General features: G+C 33.8%; 1 protein-coding gene across 1 annotated transcript in view; it reads left to right on the top strand.

The window, feature by feature from the left end:
- AP3B1 (adaptor related protein complex 3 subunit beta 1) overlaps positions 1 to 19,559 on the top strand; it is a 153,978-nt gene that overhangs the window by 122,037 nt on the left and 12,382 nt on the right. The window contains 4 exon segments of the mRNA XM_018918489.3: positions 1,420 to 1,651; positions 4,461 to 4,548; positions 13,078 to 13,175; positions 18,355 to 18,493. Coding sequence (XP_018774034.3) covers positions 1,420 to 1,651; positions 4,461 to 4,548; positions 13,078 to 13,175; positions 18,355 to 18,493 — 557 coding nt within the window.

Genomic DNA, 19,559 nt, shown 5'->3' with positions numbered 1-19,559 from the left:
CAGTTGGACACAGAACATAGATTCCTTTTCCAACCTCAATGGCTCTATGTTTCTGTATATCTGCTTGACAGACTTCTGACTACAAGTTTTCATTCCTGTTAATAAATATAGTTTATAAAGTTAACACAGAGAAGCTAATGTACTGCAAAATACTTTTGTTAACATGAGTTAAACATAGGTCTTAAACTTGTTAATGTAAAAAGGGAGAACCATTTCATGACATAATTTTTCAATTCTGCATGTCCTGCTCAAATTGAATTGAATATTAAAAGCTAGAGGCTAAGCTTAAACTTAAAAATAAGGTTTAAATTCCATCTTAAAACATGAGTTTTGTCATTATTTGAGTAATGGTTTAAATAGCGTTCTAATTTGACTGCTAATAACCTCTTACTGTTATTGTCTCTTTCTGTGTACCAATAAGATATTATTATTCAAGGTATTTCCTTTATTATTCTTGATAACTGAGGCTTTTTTTTTGAGAGCTTGACCTTGTCAGTTATTTCTAGAAAACTAAGAAGACTATTAATCTGTGAAAGTTGGGGACTTCTATTTAAAGGTGTTTTTGAGTTTTCAGTAACTGTGAAGGTCCATACAAATTATACCTTTTCCAGTCATTTGTGTTAGTTGTAATTCTGGTCATGTGATGCCACAGGTCATTATAAATTTTTATATATTTTTTATAAATATAATGTGAAGTAACTCTGATCTTTCTTTAAACTTGTGTAAAGAATTCAAATTCACTTGTCTTCAGATTTCTATATACTCCTTACTTTTGAGCTCATTATTTCCTTGTCAGTAGTAGTCTGGGTCATATGTTTGCATACTGAATGTCTTTTTTTTTATGCTATTTCTGCAGGATAGAACAGACTTTAATCATCCTTGGGATTTTTCTTATTGCTTCTAGCAGCAAGACTATTTAAAAAGTGTCAGCATCTTTCTGATTTATATAACTATGTTTTTATTATTTCACCAATGTAATTGTTAGACAACATTTTTTGTGGTTTTAACAAGAGAAACAGAAGACAATTTCTCACTATACTTTCATCTTACTCAATGAGCTTGGGAATACCCTTGAATTCTGATGCACAGAATGTTTCTTTTTGGAAAAAACACAACTAACTGTAACTCTCAAAAAACGTGATAATTTAATAGCCAACTGTAAAGCTAAAAAATTGAAAACAGATTTATAGTGGAAAGTGAGAAGATACAACAAAGGCATTTTCAGCACCAGAAATGGTTTTAGGCTCTGTATCTGAAATCTGTTACTGCAATTTGTTTATGTATTTCACACGTTTCTGGTTCACTAAAATTCCAACTTAAAAGCAGGTGCTCTAACTGAGTGAAAAATGCAATATTCAAATGTCATTTTTACTGTTCTTGACTTACAACATTTGCCAACTATTGTGTTATATTTAACAGGTCACTATGCATGTCTCTGTGCCAACAAAAACACATGAACTGCTTCACCGAATGAGTGGGAAAGGATTAGCCGCTCATTATCACTTCTCAAGACAGCCAGGCATTTTTGGTGATTGTATGGTACCTGTGCAAGTGACACTAACAAATACAACTGATCAGAAGATAGAGAATATTCACATTGGAGAGAAGAAATTACCTCCAGGCATGAGGATGCATGAGTTTAATCCAATAGGTAACCATATCCTATCTTTAAAAAAGCAGGTTCTTAATCTTTAGCAAAATTTCAAACACAGGAAAGTGGTTTTGCATAGTTACATGTATACTCATATATGTGTGTATGTGGTGGGGAGGGTAGGTGTACATACCAACACAGACACTCATCAACTATCAACTTGTTCTGCATCCCTACAAACTTTGATTCTCTTAGTGTCTTATTTTAAACTAGCTATTATGGGCTTCTATTAAAAATGAGGTTTTGATTTTATATTCACAATTATTTTCTTACTAAGCTTTAAGGGAATCTAAATGTATTATTTATGTTGATCACTCAGAGCATTGCCATTTCCTTGTGAGCTTATGGCAGTATAGTGGAAGTGTATGTTTTAGTTTAGCTTGTGTCTACCATAGTTCCACAAATTGTCTCTGCTTAGATTAGATAAAAAGCAGACCTGATCTAAATTGTTTTAGTTTCTGCTTTCTAATCAGGATGGTTTTTTTGCTAAATTTCAGTGGAAAAGAGTATAAAACTTCAGAAAGAACACAGATCACAGCAAGTGTTTTTCAAGAGTAATACTTATATACATAATCTGCTTTCTTTTCTCAACAGTTCTTTATTTTAGGACATTGTAGTCAGAAGAAGCAGAAGTGTCTTTGTTTCATAAAACAAATTCTTCCCTTCAATGAGCTACATCATTATGTGAATATGTATCATGATAGAAGAATATAGGAACATATTCTTAAAGCACAACAGGGAACTAAAGAGTATTCTTTAAGTAGCTAAGATAATTATATTAAATGACTCCATACTATTGAAATACATTTTTTTAAACGTAGAAAAGATTACGCAGATTTACACCAAATAGCTACAAAAGCAGTTTTTAAAATTAATAACTTTTTGCATCTTGGTAATGATACATACTTGGTAATGATCAAGGCAGTTACTTTTAGAATTGTATTAGTTTGGTTTTTTTTAAGTGAACATTTTGCTACTTATTCTTCAAAAGAAGTCCAGCTCAGAATTGAAATGTCAAGTTAGTTTTGCCCATGAGCTTCATTTTATATCCCTACCTGTAAACATTTTGAAGAAATAAAGCACAAAGTCTTACAAGTAGAAATATAGCAATACTGTAAATCAGATCAGGAGATACTATACCCACAGTAACAGTAGCAATTAACAGTAACATTCACTTCTCTCACATAAAAATACGGGGGTGGGAGGGAGGGAGATGGAAGTAATAAATTATCCATGTTGGGTTCCTTGAGCTCCACAAAACAATCCTACCCTGTAAAGTATTTATTTCCCAAAAAAAGACATTGCAGTATTTGCCCTGAAAAGCTGTTGGTTTCTTCTGCAGAAAATAAGCTCTATAGTTCTTCCAAAAATGTTATTTTTCTTGCTTGAATGCAAATTTTCTGTATTCTGTGTCATTTTGTGTAGAACTAAGCGTATACACCCTTTTCTTACTACATTTTGTGTTTCCAGTGTTTGGAAAACACATCCTACAATTTACCTAGCAGACCCAACTGAAGAAGTGTCAGCATAGACAGGTATTCCTGCTGGAATATAAGTCTAGTTTTGCTTTAGTCACTAAAAGTACTGTTGGCAATTGTCCTGATTCTTCCAGTAGAAATGATTCAAATTATTTCACCCAAGTCCCTGTGCACAACACTTCCTTGTTCTTAAGTGTGTTTGAAACTCCCTTTGAAAACATTAAGCTCAAAGACTTTGGTAAAGTTAATTCTGAATTTGAGCTGGAGCCTTTAATCTTTCAATGCTTTAAACAGACTCCTTGGAATACTTTTTTTTCTATTCAATTCCTAGTGTCAGTTTAGACTTTAGCCAGCAGCATTAACTCTATGTTTTCTGCATTTTTGCAAACCTAATCTTGAAATAGTTAAATTTTGTTACATTTTGTCATGGAGCATCTGTCTGCTTTCACTTCCTGAAAAGTATCAGGTACATTATGAATAATCTGGAAGTTAGACAATTTTCTGCCTGCCTATTCTTTTTTATTTTAATTTCTCTCTTTTAAGTGTGCTTTCAGCTCTTTGTTGTCATCTTGAGAAGGCAAAGTCTGCTTTAATGCTTCTTTTTACTTACGTAAGAAAGAGCTTACAAGGAAGCTTACAAGCCTTTAAAAAAAACTTTACCTCTACAATGTTAAGGAAATAGTGAAGAGATTTAGCCAAGAATCTAAGAATGAGTATGTCTCTTGATGTCTTCACTGCCAAGAGTGTCTCAGTCTGCACTGCTTGTATAGCATAAAGTTATCTTCCATGTAGTGTTCATAATCCTTCTTCTCCCTTCCATCTAATGCAGGTAGAATAGTGACACACAAGTAAACCACAGTAACTATGAAATAAAGTTTAAGTTCAGCTTATTTTCCATTATAGTGTGTATTAATGTAGATTTTATTTGTTGTATTTTGCAATTTACTGACTAAATCTGCAAACTAGTGTTATTGAAAATAAAATCTCAGTACTAGATCTGTGCACAATTAAAGGATGTCACTTCGATTTTGTTTTTTGTGAATAATTTTCCTTTCCTTGCTTTTCTAATGCAAGGCCTTATTTTGTTGATAGAGCTCTAAGACTGAAATGGCAACATTTCATGTGCATTAACTGTGTGAGAGGGGGACTCCAGGATGCTTAAACATGCAAGTGTGACATTTGGGTGATGCCTATTTGTAATAAAGCTATAACTGTTGGATTTTTTCTTACAGAGCTTTTTGGGGGTTTTGATTATGTGAAGTTTGGGGGGTTACATCTGACGTCTTCTGTTGCTTTGCATGCGTACTTTATCTGTTAAAAATCTCTTCAAGCAGAGTGCCTTGAGCCTGGAGGATCCATTACTGCTACAGTGGGTATTGACTTCTGTGATTCTACCCAGACAGCCAGCTTCCAGTTATGGTAAGTTCTTGGGAGGGGAAGGGTAATTTTTTTCTCGTGGAAGGTAAAACTAGTGTTCATTGGAAATCTACTTGGAGATACCAGATTTACTGTTTTATTCAATATTCAAAGAATTAAACAAAATTTACAATGTGATATACATCCAAGATGTTTTAAGAGAAATAGCAGATTATTAGTGTTCAATTTTACTTTTAGAAGCTTTACTTTTTTGTCCCACTCTTCTAAGGATTCTTCGTATTAATACCATCTGGAAAGGAACACTCATGTCTGACTATTCTGCTTTAGTGTTTTGTGTGTGTTCTTCCTTGTAAGAAACAGCAAGTCAAAATGGCACATAGTGTGAGCAGTTTTACTATCCTGCGTTTTAATTATGGGTGCTCATGGTCATTGTAACATGACTGCCTGAAAACAACTCCAGAATTTGCCCACCAGGGAAATGCTGTAAATTCTTTTAAATCAATAGTGAGAATGAAACCAAGTAACTGGCTGGCCGACTAAATCTTGTCTAGTATGCCTGATTTACATTTTTTGTGCTCCTTCTTGGTGTGTGCAAGATCCTCTTTCTGCCTCCTAGGTTCCAGCAAGGAACCCATTTACCCTATGGGAGTTCTGTTACAAACTAGCATTTGAAAATCTGTTAATTTCAGCATTGGGGAAAAAATGGATGGGGAGAAATGGATGGGAGAAAACTTGAAACCTTCTTTTAGGGGCTTTTCAGGTTTATGTAGTGTTTTAAACTATGCAGAAACACTATGCAGGTCTACACATTTTTTTTTCTTACATGTTTTGAAGGAATGGATTTTTTTATATGTTTTGTTGCAAGAAACACAGCTTTCAATATTCCATTTCTCAAACTTTTCCATGTACAGTAGATGCTCCTGCATAGTCAGTTTACACATATTTGTACTCCCAGCAGAATCTCTGCAGCATGTAGTTTGTGCATGTCATGCTGTTATAGCTGGCCTGTATGCTGTTTGCTGGAATTTGGAAACAGCTTTGAACTGTTGCCTGATGTTTATTTGGGAAGGAGGTTCCCTTGTAGGCAGTGGTTTCAAAATTGCTTTAAAATCATATACTCTGACTCTCTTTATCTAAATAAATTTTGAATTTTATAAAAAAGTATCAGCTTGATAGTTTATCAAGCAAAAATATTATTTTTTAAATAAAGCAGATATTTTATTTCAAGTACGTAATTTCAGTCTACCAATGATTTGATTTTTAACTTACACCATTTATTGCTAAGAATCTCAGCAGTGATGAGGATAAGCAATGTAGCATAACACATTGATTTTATGCAGATCATCACCTTTATGTTTTGGGAGGTCTGCTGTATTAGTGATATATAAAAACTGATTACTTTCTCCAACATTGCCTAGTAATTGTTTATTATTTTCCTATTAGACAAACAAGACAGATCAATATTCCTGAACACCAACCAGACTATGAGTAACATCACTGTAAATAGATTTGCCTCAGACCTCAGTGGTGTATTCATTTTAATGATTTATACAATGTGAGTCCAATGACAAAAGCGCTCAAGCTAAGTTTAAAATTAAATTAAGAGTAGGAATTGCTTGCTTTGTTCCTTTGCTAATTGATAGGGCCTTGTTTCTTTGCTGTTAGTTCCTATAAAATAGTATAAAAATAGGTAAAATGTTGTTTGCATTAAATTTGCTATCTTACACTGAAAACTTATTTTGTTCAAAATCCTACTGCTCTTCAGTATCACTGGAGAAACTGAGCAGTGTGATGTTTTGGGAGCAATGTCTCAAAGAACTCAGCTGCAGGGTCTGTAACTTATTATACTTTTCAAAAAGCTTTTATCCTAAAGAAGGAATGACTTCTAGAAGTTTGTCAAAATGTAGTTGAAATAATGTGCACACAGAAGTGCCTATATTCTCATATTTCCTTTTAACATATCTCTATGAAAGATGTTGTCAGTTATTTTATATTTTTGCTAGAAGCATGCTCAGCTATAAAGTGTTCCTGATCATAAGAATTTTCTTTACGTTGTTATAAGAGGAGCACTTTATCTTGCATCAGATGTAATTGATCCTGAAGCAGTGTAATCACAATTACTCACTTTCTTAATTGGCCTGCCCAAAATCAGAAAATGGAAACCGATCGGCAGTGTTTAAATCAATAGCTTTGTAGTAAAGCTTGTGGGGGTAGGGACATAGTGGTAATGGGTAGATCAATTGGTCTTAGATGCCAATCATGGACTGTGTGTTTTGCATAGCAAACACTACCCTTCTGCTTAGGGATGTGCTGTTGTACTAGTGGTTCGATAAATACAAACTGTATAAAGAAAAAACTAACATAAGCCATAAAATATTTAGATCTTTTTCTGAACTTGTACAAGTCAAGGACAGTGAAGGAGAAGCTGCAGTATAGAGGTTTGAAGGAATGAGCTTTGAAAGACCTCCCGTTCAAATACTATTTTTGGTAAGAAAACCTTACCAAGATCACACATCTAATTAAAGTGGGCTGAAATGCCTCAAGTTGAAAACTGTGCCTAATGCATTTATTTAGGATGTGTATTAGGATGTTCACAGCATGTACTTGTAAGGAGAACATCTCTTCGTTGTTATTTTTCTTATGCCATCTCCTTCCAGAGGCAGCTATTTCAGCCACATTGGTGTTCTGCATGATAATGCCTCTCAAGCAGAAAGTTAAAGAGGAATAAATGAAGGGACTCAGCCTTTAAAAAAGATTTTTTGAATGTTACTCTTGGTTTTTGTGTTAATTTGTTCTCATTTTGCAAGCAGGATATACACAGCTTAGGAGTTTAGAGCAATTTGTTATTGGCTAACTTGTATGCATAGTAGGTTGCTATTTTGTTGAATTCTGGTTAAAGTTTAGTGTATTCACCATCCAAGTAAGAGACCTGAGCCTTAGCTAAGGAGGTAGGCATCAGTTGAGCAGAGAAAAGGTTAGAATGGATTTTTGATATAACAGACTATCTGCAATACTCCACTGACTGTGGAATTACTTCCTTTTTTCCCCATGTCAGATCTTAAAGATTTCCATATCAGTGTGGTTTTTGTGGAATTGTTGAGCTTCTGGTGCTCACCATTTCAACAGTCCTACCACTTGTGTTATCTTTATTGTCTTGCATGTCTCTGTTTTTCACATATTCTCAAGTCTTACTCTCAGCTTACTAGTTTTTTGAGATGTCTGAACAAAGATATGGGAGCTTTGCTATGTCAGAATTTGCCCGTGGATCCTTGGAATGAAAATATTTGAATCCCTTGAGATGAAAGAAAAGGAAGGTTATAGAGACAGAGAGTTATAGTACATACATACCCTTACTCTATTTTTTGTATATGTATTTATCATTATGAATTCCTGTCCATGTTTGTATAACTCAGTAGGCAAATGTCCAATTTCTTGTAGGCATGAGGAATAACTAAAGGTGAAGAGGAGATGTCCTTTTTACAACATTGAAAGCTGGAGAAGAAAGCTCATCTTTACCTTTCTTTTCTTATTCTTTTCATCCTCTCTTTCCAAATTATCTTAGTTGTTCCCAAAACCATGAAAGAACACAGCTTTAAACATAAAATTAATTTATGGAGAACCTGGTTGTGTTCTTTTGAAAAGTATGCAGGGAGTTGTTTCGCTTTCTTTGAAATTGTTTGGTGTAGGGGAGATGTCCATGCCATGTGTCTCTCTCTCCCTTGTTTTGATTTTGCATTTCATCTCCCTAGTTTTCTCAAGGATTAAGTGCAAAGAACACAACCAGAGCTCCCAAGAAGAAAGAAAAATCAAATTAAATCAGCAGCTTTTGTGCCTTTCATTTTTTTCAAAATAATTAGACAATCGGAAAATAAGTGTGACGTGACAGAGGTTTTTAACTTGGTTACCTTATACTGGTATTTCTTAGTGTCCCAGTGTCCTCAGAAGGACCCTTGCCTTCTGATGAGGAGAATACATACTCTTGTATGTCTGTTCATTTCATCTGTCCTGTACTATATAAATAAAACATTTTCCTGATTACTCCAGAAGAGTCTGCTGTAGCAGAAAGAATCTAGCAATTCCTTAAATTAAATAAATTCTTTGAATGAGACTTAAAAACTTGGTTCAGTCTGCTCTCTGCAGGTTTCATCTTATTGTAGATGCTTTTGCTCTGAATTTTATTTTCAAAGGAAGAGATTTTTTGCAGCATGAAATTTGCTTACTTCACTCTATGTTGATGTAGAAATCTTCCCAAGCAGAACTTCTACCTGCAAAGCAAGTAAATGAAGAGGGTTGGTTGGGTAGCAGTCAGTATTTCTGTTGAGTGCAAGCATGCATTCAGGTGTAGATGCTTCCACAAAAGCATCTGATTAAAATTATGTAGTGGAATATGTTATGGAATATACTAAAAGCTAATGTTAGAGATGCAGGATTGTCTTCACATCACTGTCACTTGCATTTTCACTTTTTTCTTGCTGTTTCCATCCCTAGTGCTTTGTCAGCAGATCACCAAGTTGCTTATAAATGTAAGACAAGCAATCTAGTACTCTTCTCTTTATTTCATTACTCTAAAGTAGTCAGTTGGCCTTATTCCAGAACACAATTATGCCAAGATAAATAACTGACCTGGAGAAAACAAGGCTGGACATGAACAACTGCTTTCATTTGTTCTATTGCTTTGTCCTTTTTCTCATGCAAAAGTAGGATGCAGTCCTTTTCCTTTCTTCAGCAGGACTAGGAATCAAGTCCCCTATACTTTTCTATTCTGTATTTTGTTTTGCAGGAAATTAATTCTCTCTTCGTGTTGCTCTTTCCCTCATGTTCTTTTTTTTTAACATGTGTGGAGATTTTTGTGAATACAAGACAAAACAGTAAGCTGGTTTGGGATAGATATGTTCTGGACAAGCTGCTGCTGGGATCGAAGCAAAAAAGGATAGTATAAAGAGCAAGAAGAATATTCCCAGTCTTACTAGAATACTAATTTATTAAAAGCCTTGGAAGTTAAGACTTTAACCACTTTAACCTGCTATTGTGAAATTTTCAAAGAAGTCATTCACAAGTGTTCATATTATTTACTTTAGTTTTAAAGAAGATTTTGCCATTACTGTTCTCGCGTTTTTTTGTTATGGTAGAGAACTTCTTTACCAGAAGCCCTTCAGAGCCAATTCTTCACACAAAAAAAACCAGCTAAACTGAGAGAGAGGGAATAGCCAGGGGTTTCAAATGGCAAGTGCTAGCTGCTCCCATTCCATCTACAAACATGTGCAGAAATCTTTAAAATGTGCATCTTCTGAATGGTTGAATGTTAGTCTTGCAGTGTCAGTTATCATGGAGCTAGTAAGTCTTCCTTTGTTCCTGTGGGAGCATTATTGTCTTTGTCTCTCTTTTCATCTTGATCATCTTGATACATGCATCAGAAGATAAATTCATGTGATACTTGCAGCTGAGTCATGGAAGTGATGTTAGTATTTTAAAAATATAGTATGTACAGTTTAGCAGTTTTTAAGGAGTCAGTAAGAGTAACAATGTGTAATATCATTTGCCCATAGGTTGACAATTAAATACATAACAGATTTTGCAAGCTACTGTTGGAAGGGTACTGTTGTCAGACATCCCCAACTATTTGATCCTTTTAAAGTTTCCCTCTAAGAACTTCTCATTAAGTATTCACATTCCTCTAAGACTGTAACTTACCAATTTATTGCACGTGCTAATAACAGGAAACACAGTCTTTAATTTTTGAAATCAAAAAACATGTTCTGTTGCCCTGAAAAACTTTGGGTATTTTTTCTGGTAAGCTCCTTCACCTCGATCTTTCAGGAAAGTTAAAGCAACACCACCTGAGAGATGCTTCAGTGCAGCTTGAACCAGTTGTCCAGCAGATTTTTAAAAGTTAATGTAATTTTTTGTTTTAGCATCATTAATATTAATTATAGTCTTGAAAATATAAATGAATAAGTTAAATACACTGAAATTTTGTTCACTAGGTATTGGGGGAAGTTAAGTATTTGTATTCCAAGCCTCAGTTTTATTCTCAAATTTCTTCATTAGATATCTGATGAAATCTCCATCTTTGGAGATACTTAGAGCTCAAATGGACAAGGCCATGAACAAAGTGAGCTAAGGTGAGCCTTGCTTAAGCAGGAGGCAGAATCAGGTGATTTCTAATGTCCCTTCATATTGTGCTTCTCTGAAATTATGAAGTAACTTTTGTTAAATTAGATACTATGAGCTCTCTAATATAAAGATGTAATAAAAGAGATGCAAATCAATAAACAAAAGCTGTATATTTAATCTGTGAAGTGTCTGATAGAGAGAATCTATTAGGAAAGATGATTTTCTGTAGCTGCGAAAGAAATTTACTGTAGCATACTGGAATTAAAGTAATGCAAAGTAACCCAGATGCTGACTAAAGTGAAATTAAGAACAAAGTGGTTTTGAAGAACAACTAGCAATCAGAATTTCTGTTTGTAGGCTATGAAGAGTTCATGTTTTATCAAAGAATATATATTAGCTATTTATTCACTAGAGAAAATGGAAGTGGAATGTTTGTTAACAGCAGAGGTGTCAAGTGGTCCTCTTGAGCAGTTATGGACATAAAAAATCTGAGCTGTACTCATGCATTTATTCCTTCTTATTGTGGAAATATTGTTATAAGCATCAAAGCAATCTAATAATTGATGTTATAAGTCAAGTTTATGTACAAATGGCATCTCTCCAGTCAATGTAGGACATAAATCATTGTACACAAAGTGGTTTATCTGTTTCATGCTGAGTCAGATAGAGTACATCTTGCTTAAATATGAAACATAACATTGGTTGAACAATCACTTGAACAGTGTCAATGAAGGTATTGTTGAAAGTGTTAGTCTTGTAGTCCAAGTAGTAGGTATGCATAGCAAAAAATTAATGAGGCTGTTGATTAAAGACCCTTCCTTCAGCTCTTAAGATGATTGAGTTCTTAATCACTTTTCAAAGCAAAAATTAAAGAAAAAAATACTTCTTGTTTATTTTACTGTGCACTTAATCTGGCTAGACAATCAAATAATCACTGCTCTTTTATTATAACAATGACTTCAGAGGTGGATGGTATTTAAGGTAGTACAGGAGGAAAAAAAGTTTGAATTTGTTAGCTTTTAAAAGCAGCAGTTAATAAATTATTTTTTATAAAGGAAGTACTAAGAGTTTGAAGAATTGTTCCACTGTATGTTTACTAAATAGCAGTTCTCGGAAAAGTTAGCATAAATGTCCAGTTTATTTGAACAGCCCATAGTTGGGACTGCACTCATAAGCATAATTATAACACATCAGAAGCTAGAAAATAGGAACATACTAATTCCTAAGCATTTCGTTTTGAAAATGGGTAATTACTATAAGTATTAGAATTTTGAGTAGAAGGACTGTAAAATGCTTCTCTGTTTCCAGGTGGCTTGTCTTGCATCTTTAGTAGGGAGACACGTGTTTTTTCTATATTATTGATCTATAGTGTTTGCTTTCCATCAGTCTATCTTGTTTCAGAACTTTGAAGTTGCAGTAGCATATATTTTAGGTTAATTTAAATAACATGGATGTTAATGGATGAAATGTATTTTCCGTTCCAATGATTGTATCGTTATATTTAAGTAAGATATCTGAGGCATATCACCAATCAATATGTATTGGCTATTTGGTACACCAGAAAAAAAAGGCAAGTGTTCTTTTCTAAAAATTTCTCAGGCCTTAAAGCATTAACAAAGATTCTGACTGGATGTACTGATCCTGAATTGCTAAGCAAATCCCTTATGGTACAGTTAGTCAATGAAACATAGCAGGGTGAATGTATCTTGAGTTTCTGTAGCCTTGAAGAAGTCTCAGACAAAATAGTTGGAAACTCAGAGAATTGAATGGATAGGGAGAGAAAGTTCACTGTATGATATTTATTTCTTAAGGAGAAATGTGTAACATTTAATAGTATTGTGTTTCTAGTGATAGTATTTTTTAACTCTGCCAGTAAAAAACATTCTGCAGTTTTCTAGCATGCTTTTACATTAACCAGTATGCTGTGTGATTTTTTTTAAAATATACCAAATACTGTTAAACTGAAGTTATCAAAAATATTTCTCCTTTACTAATGTATTTATTGTTTGGCTTGTTTGTGGGTTTTTTTCCCAGACAATATCATCCTTTTGTCTGAAATTATATATTTTCTATGTTTACCCCTATTTCTAGGACAGCTGTAGCTGATGACAGGATGCATAACAGTTTTCTCAAAGGATTTGTGAAATGCACAATAATTTGTCCTTTGCCAGCATTTAGATTGAGTGTGATGCTTTGTAGATCGCAAATAAACATTGATTTGAGTAAAAGTTACATTTTCAGAAATACAAGACTATGCCTACCACATTTGTACTGGAGAAAAATGGATCTGCTTTACTAATGTAATAAGTTAGACGGCTTTCAAATTAATAAGGTAGAAATCATACAGGTAGTTCTTACACTTTTTAACGATTTCACAGAAAATTTGAAACTGGTATATGTATATTTATTTATCTATGTTGAAGCATTTGGTTGATTCTCTGTAATTTCTCTTTCTAGCACAAAGGATGATCACTTCAATGTTAACATTCAACCCCCTGTTGGAGAACTGCTCCTGCCTGTCACTATGTCAGAGAAAGATTTTAAGAAGGAGCAAGGTGAGAAATACTTCAGTAGCTTCAGTAAATTTACTTGGATGGGAAGAGATCTGCATGCCTTTCATTATCCAAGCATATAGAAAGTGCTTCCAGTTGTAGGTGGTTGAGTTAGCTTCTGTTAATATTCAGTCTGACAATTTTAAGTAGTTTAAAAATATCTTGAGAAGGATGTGCCATGATATGATGCAGTCTTTAAAGGATCAAAGCCCTCCCTTTATCCTAAGACAGTCTTTTAGCTCAAAGACTTGGCTTCCCATCATGATGTGTGAATGCCTTTCCTACCAGCAGTAAAACAGAGACTTGTGATGCCAGCTCAAGGAAATGAATTGGTATTGCATTGGATTTTACTATGCTTTATTCCAATACTAATTTTCAATACTGTTAATGTACCTGTTCCTCAGGTACTTTGATGATTGTTTTAATCTTTTCACTTTCAAACACTTCATATATAAAAGCTACTCTTGTTGGAATGCTGTTTTTTATACTTCTGCATTCTAGTAATAATGTGTTTTCAAAGAATTTAAGTCTCTTATACTAATCCAGACACAAACCCCCATAAGAGCTTTTAGTGATTTGAATATTTTATTCAAAACAATTAGAGAAAATTGTGCTTAGGTTTGATGTAAGCATATGTGAAATGGAATAGTCAATACTGCTGTCCTTAATTTGGATATGATTCTTGAATATTTTAAAATATAAGTAGTTACATTTTGGATGCACTCAAATGTAGTAGTGTTTACTCATATATCTCAATGTATGGGGATTTACATGTGTATGTCTCTTCACATTGAGATGAGAATATGCCCATGGGATCCTGTCTCATTGCTGTGTAAGGCTCAGAAACTCAGTATATCCATCAAGCAGTCAAGAACACCAATGAGTAATGTTATGTATTATTAGTTATTGCTTTTGAGCATTTCTTGCTTTTGTGTTTTTGAATTATTAAGAAATTAGTTAAAATACTGTCTAGATCGTTTGCAGTTAAGCTTATGGCTGCAGTGAAAAGTTAAGATTGTGCTTTGTTTTCATAACCAATTGATACTTATTTGCTATTCTTACCCTTTGCTGGCTAAAGCCTGCCTCTCTGCTTTATACCTGCTCAGCAAACCAAGGTGAGTGATTGAACGAGGCTGTGGTACATTTATTTTAAACTGTTCCCTTCTAAAAATTGTAGCTGAGATTGTAGTGAAAAGAAGGCAGATTACTGTGCTTCTTCCCTCCCTGTTTTTATGTTTGCTTGCTTTGTGATATTCTGATAGAGTTTTTGTATGCTTTACTGTGACTGAGGGCTTTTTTTCCTCCTGACTGGCCATACAGAACCATGAGCACATAGAAGAAGTGTACTTGGAGAATAGCTGTGGTCCTCTGTGGAGTTGTTGCCAAAATTCCTTTTTCTTCTGCCATTTTACTTCTATGGTTGTTGATTATTTGTCTGAATAAATCTGGCAGCTGTTTGCTATGTTTAATAGAGCAGAAAGGCTACTCTGAATAAAGCTATTTGAAAATTTGTTTATATGAAGTATTTGTAAATCCATGAAGGTCTCTTGGCATTTCTGTATCGCTCGCTCTGTCTTCCTGAATTCATTCTTTGATACAGGACTTTGCAGGCTGGCAAATTTAGTCTACAGGTTTAAAAACCTTTCCTATTCCATCTTTTTTCTTATGGACATCAGCTGTATCAGAATATTCTTGATAACAGAGGTCTCAATTCTACATTTTACATTAGTATTTATTACAAAGCTTTAGGAACAGGTAGCATATGGGAAGAATTACTTTGTGTTCTTGCTAAATGAAAAATCCAAATTACAATCATAAATGCAGGGCAATTTAGAAGTTGGTATATGCTATTCTCTTTTGTGTTTAACTTAAATTTGCCTGTATTCTCCAAATGAATCTGATTTATATAACTTGTTTTTCACTTGTCATGCTTTTCCTTTCCTTTTTTTTTCCTTTTTTCCCCTTTTTTCCCCTTTTTTTTCCTTTTTTTTTACTTTTTTTTTACTTTTTTTTTTTTTTTTGCTTGGTTTTGAATGTGTTTCAAGTCCTGTATCTGGAGATGCCTGAAAACAGATAGGTAAAAAATAGTGAAGGAATGAGAATATTAGAAATGCAAGGAGAGAATGAAAATATGTAAGGGTTTAAGGATTTTTACATCTAAATTGCATGTGTAACCTAATAAGAATGCTAAAGAGAAAATAGCTGGTATTAAACTGCTATGTGGAAGACAATTCATTGCTACACATCTTTACTCAATTACACTCTGCTGTTTTGCATTGTCTGTTACATTTGTATATGTCCATTTTCTTCCTGATGGCATAAAGAGAGAGGAGTAGACAGGTTACTGAATATTCATGGCTGTGAAGGTTATCTGGTGGTAGCAGAACCTCAAAAGCTGTTTTTGTCCACATGCTGTGCATGATATGCTTAGCTTTGCTCTTTCCTTCCTTCCTGAGCTTGGAATCCTCTGGTGAAGTAGTTCCCCAGAGAAGCAGCTGAGTTAGCGGTTGTTGTGATTGACAATTTGGAATGAGGGGATTAAAATGATAGTATTAAACACTCTTTGTCTTTTTGCTCAATTATTTTTTCTGATCCTTCAGGACTCAGAATCTTATACGCTGTTTTACATCGCATCATTTACATTACGTGTAAATGTAAATTACATTTACATCCATGAAAAGCTGAGTTGCCATAGCAGAAATTCTGCATGAGTGAAACATTTACTATTGGGAACTCTGTATTCCAGATTTCAACTTGTCTGTTGTTTTTAAAATTCAGTAGCAAAACTCTCCTTCCCTCAGTTCAGAACAGGACTAGTCTTGCTGGCTAGCATACCTTGTTACCCGTCACTGTAATTTTTCCAATTTAATCTTCTTTTATTATTTAAAATACATACAGTTATTTCATCATATCAGGTGGCTAACCCAGACTAATTGCTGCTTTGTGCTCAGGCTAGAGTTTTCTTGGATTCTAGTGTTTCAAGCAATATTAAATGTGTCATGTGATTTTTAGAGCTGGATATTAGTCAGAATTTTTATGATGGTGTTTTTAAAATAGGCAATTAAAACTACATTAAGATTTTTTTTCCTCTCAAGAGACATGTTTTTAAATAATTTTGTCAACTTTTTTTAGAAGTGTATACCTGAATCACATTTTTAAAAAACCAAATCAACACCAAAACCCAATCTTGGTTAAGTAAACATATAGTTTACCTAATTTTATTAAAATTGTATATATAAAATTTGTTTTCCTAACAAGCAGGATGCTAACTCTTTAAATGGTTGGACATTTACTATTTTCTAGCCATTGACTACCCCAAGCAATCATATTTGATGCTCCTTAATTAGAGTCCCCTTTTTTATTTCCAGGTTCTTTTCCACCTCAGCAATCGAGACAATACATTTGCTTACCACGCTGCTCTCCTAAGTGTTCTTTTGCATGTAAATTAATCTTGATTCAGTTTACACTGTCATGCTGAGTGGTACAAATTGCCTATAACAATAAAACAGCATGAGTTAAAAATAAAGGGGGGTGAAAAAGCAGATTGAATGTGTGCCTTACTTGATAGGATGTTACTTTGCTTTATGCCAATACATTAGTCGACGATAATGAATCTTCTGTTCTGAAAAGCATGGTTTAGTTGATTTTTTTAATTTTACTTCAATGGAGCAGTACCTTGTCTTTTATAGAACAAGTTAGACAAACCATTAATGACAAGAGTGTTAAGGTTAAATATGAAGCAATGCATTCACTTCTCTGAGTGCTATCCATCTTTCCATTTACAGGAGCTTGACAAAAGTACTGGCTTTGTACAACATTTCCTTTAATTACATGCTGCGGGAAACAGGCTTTTAACATAAACATAGTTGCATTCATTTATTCAGCATTTGCTCTTCAGTAGAGCTTAATGGAGAAGGTTTAAATCCTAAATAAGTACACATATCTCTCAGCAGTGTTATGTCAGTCCCCGTGCTCTGCTTAAAAGCAGTTTTAGTCTGTGTATGTAGTTTGAAAAGGTTTTGCCTAATAGTTAAACAATTTGAAACAGAACGTTCTACTCAAGATAAATCTGATTGTTATAAAAGTTGTATGCTGATTTTTGTTATCTTGCAAAATATCCTATTATTTACTCATCATCTGTTCCATTTTTACTTTCATATTTCTTATTCTGTGACAGCAGCACATTCCAGGGCTTTAAAATGCTGGATTTATTGTTTTAATTGTTCTTATTAAGCGTCTTGGTACTACTATTTTACCTGGGTTAGGACTGTATGTGCAACCCTAAAACATTGGCCATTTGAGACTTTTACGATGTTTTCATTGTGAGTGTTGCTTCAGATGCTTCATATTTCTGCCTGAAGTACCGTGCTCCTTTGTTTGTCTGCATTTTCAGCTTCTGAACATACTATAAAAAGGCACTCACAGTGTTGTTTGTATGTTTGTGTTTTAATCAACATGAGCATCCAACAAATCATTCTTCTAAACAATGGATATTGATAGAAAAGCGTGAGTTTTGTTTAAATGTCCTTGAATGTCATATCCCTCTTTCCTTTTTCTTCATCATATGTTTGGATATAATCTTTATATTTCTGTTCCATTTCGTAGTGATATTCAAATAATTTTACTCAAATAGTTTATGCTGATATTTTAGAGAGCTGGATACAAACAGAATTTACCAGGTTCTAATGTGCTGACTTTCTCTTAAATAAATTGAACCAATTACTACTATCTGAATTTAAAGATAATTTTTAGCAATTGGATATGGGATTATAATTAAATGTATGATTGAGAGATTATATAGGATTTTTATATATTTTCTTACTTAAGCTGGACCTTTCCAAATCAGTCTTACTTTATGTTTAATTTCTGAATTTGCATTCTTCTTTTAAATTAAGCTTTTTATGAGAAAAAAACTACCTTGGTTTCACAGTTGCATTAGTATCACACATGTCATTGTTCAGCTTACTGAAAATTACTAATTTGTTTCTGATAGTAGGTCATTGCAAGTAAGACATTAATGTAAGGTAATTATGTGAGTTCTTATGAAATTGTTTTCTCAATAAGTGATCTAACTTTTAATGCCTTTTTTTTTTTTTTTTGTTTAGATGTCTACTATTTTGGTTTAATGCTAAATAAGCGAGCAAATATTATTGTATTCATAATGAAATACTTAATGTTTCAGGAATGCTGACAGGAATGAATGAGACATCTACTACAATAGCTGTTGCTCCACAGAACTCTACTAGACTTGTAATAATTGAGAGAGTAGTGAAAGCAGCAAACCTGGGTGTAGTCCCTTCTGGTCAAGATAACATACACAGGTAAGATTGTATGTTGTTTGAAGTACAACCGTCTTTTAATATTAATTGTTAGTTCAAAATTCATCAATATTTGATAATATTAAGGAAAATTTTATTACCTATACCTCTAAGGAAGAAGGTACCGATTATACTGAAATATATAATACTAACCAGAGAGTAACTTGAGACTAAGTACTGTGCAGCTCATTAATTGAGTGTATATAGAAGTGTCTCTACTTTACTGTATACAGTTAGAGGAAATTGTCCATCCCTTGTTTTGTTTCAAAGGGAAGAGGTAGCATTTTAGAGCATAGTACTTTCAAGAAAGTTTTTGGGAATTTTTTAACTTTAGTTTCTCTTTCCCATATAAGTACCCTGCTCTAGTTTTATCATCTGTGAGGAGCAATTAGTTTTCCTACTTGATTTTTTTACTTTCCTACATACGTATCTGCAGACAAAAATAATTATTAGCCAAGAAAGTCATTGGCCCTGTCAAATTTCCAGCTTTTACTTGTAGATTACTCCATTTCATCCAAATGCTATGATACAGAATATCAGCGGAATTGATGCAATTGTTGGTTAATGACAGCTTTTAATGTGATTGACTCAAAATATTTAGTCCTGTGAATCTGTATGGCTTCTCACTTGTGGCAGGATCAAATTGATTACCCTGGTCTTGAAATAAGAAAAAGAGTACATCTTTCTTACCATCTACCAAAATGTTCGCTAAATTCTGAATTATCTGTAGTCCCCTGAATGTTACTATTCAATAAAAGCAAAATATCTTCTTTTAAATAAAACAACAATGCTTTTCTTTGCAATTTTGCTGACTGAGATGGCTGTTTGAAAGGGTGAGAATTAGCCTACACAAGATTAATAACCTGATATTGTTGGATGTAGTCTCTTTTGCATTGCTGGGCAGTTGTAGTGCATTGCATTAACATTAACCCAGATGGATTTTCCTATGTATTTGATACGGTTAATGATAAAATTCTGTTTCACCATAAAAACATGGCACAGCTAGTGCAATTGCACTGAAATGATTGTCACTGTTGACACCTGATCCTCCATGAAAGAGTCCTCATTT

Source organism: Serinus canaria, chromosome Z (assembly GCF_022539315.1).
Source record: "Serinus canaria isolate serCan28SL12 chromosome Z, serCan2020, whole genome shotgun sequence".
Lineage (NCBI taxonomy): Eukaryota > Metazoa > Chordata > Aves > Passeriformes > Fringillidae > Serinus > Serinus canaria.
Note: the sequence above shows the minus strand (reverse complement) of the source record. Positions and strands in the feature narration are given on the sequence as shown.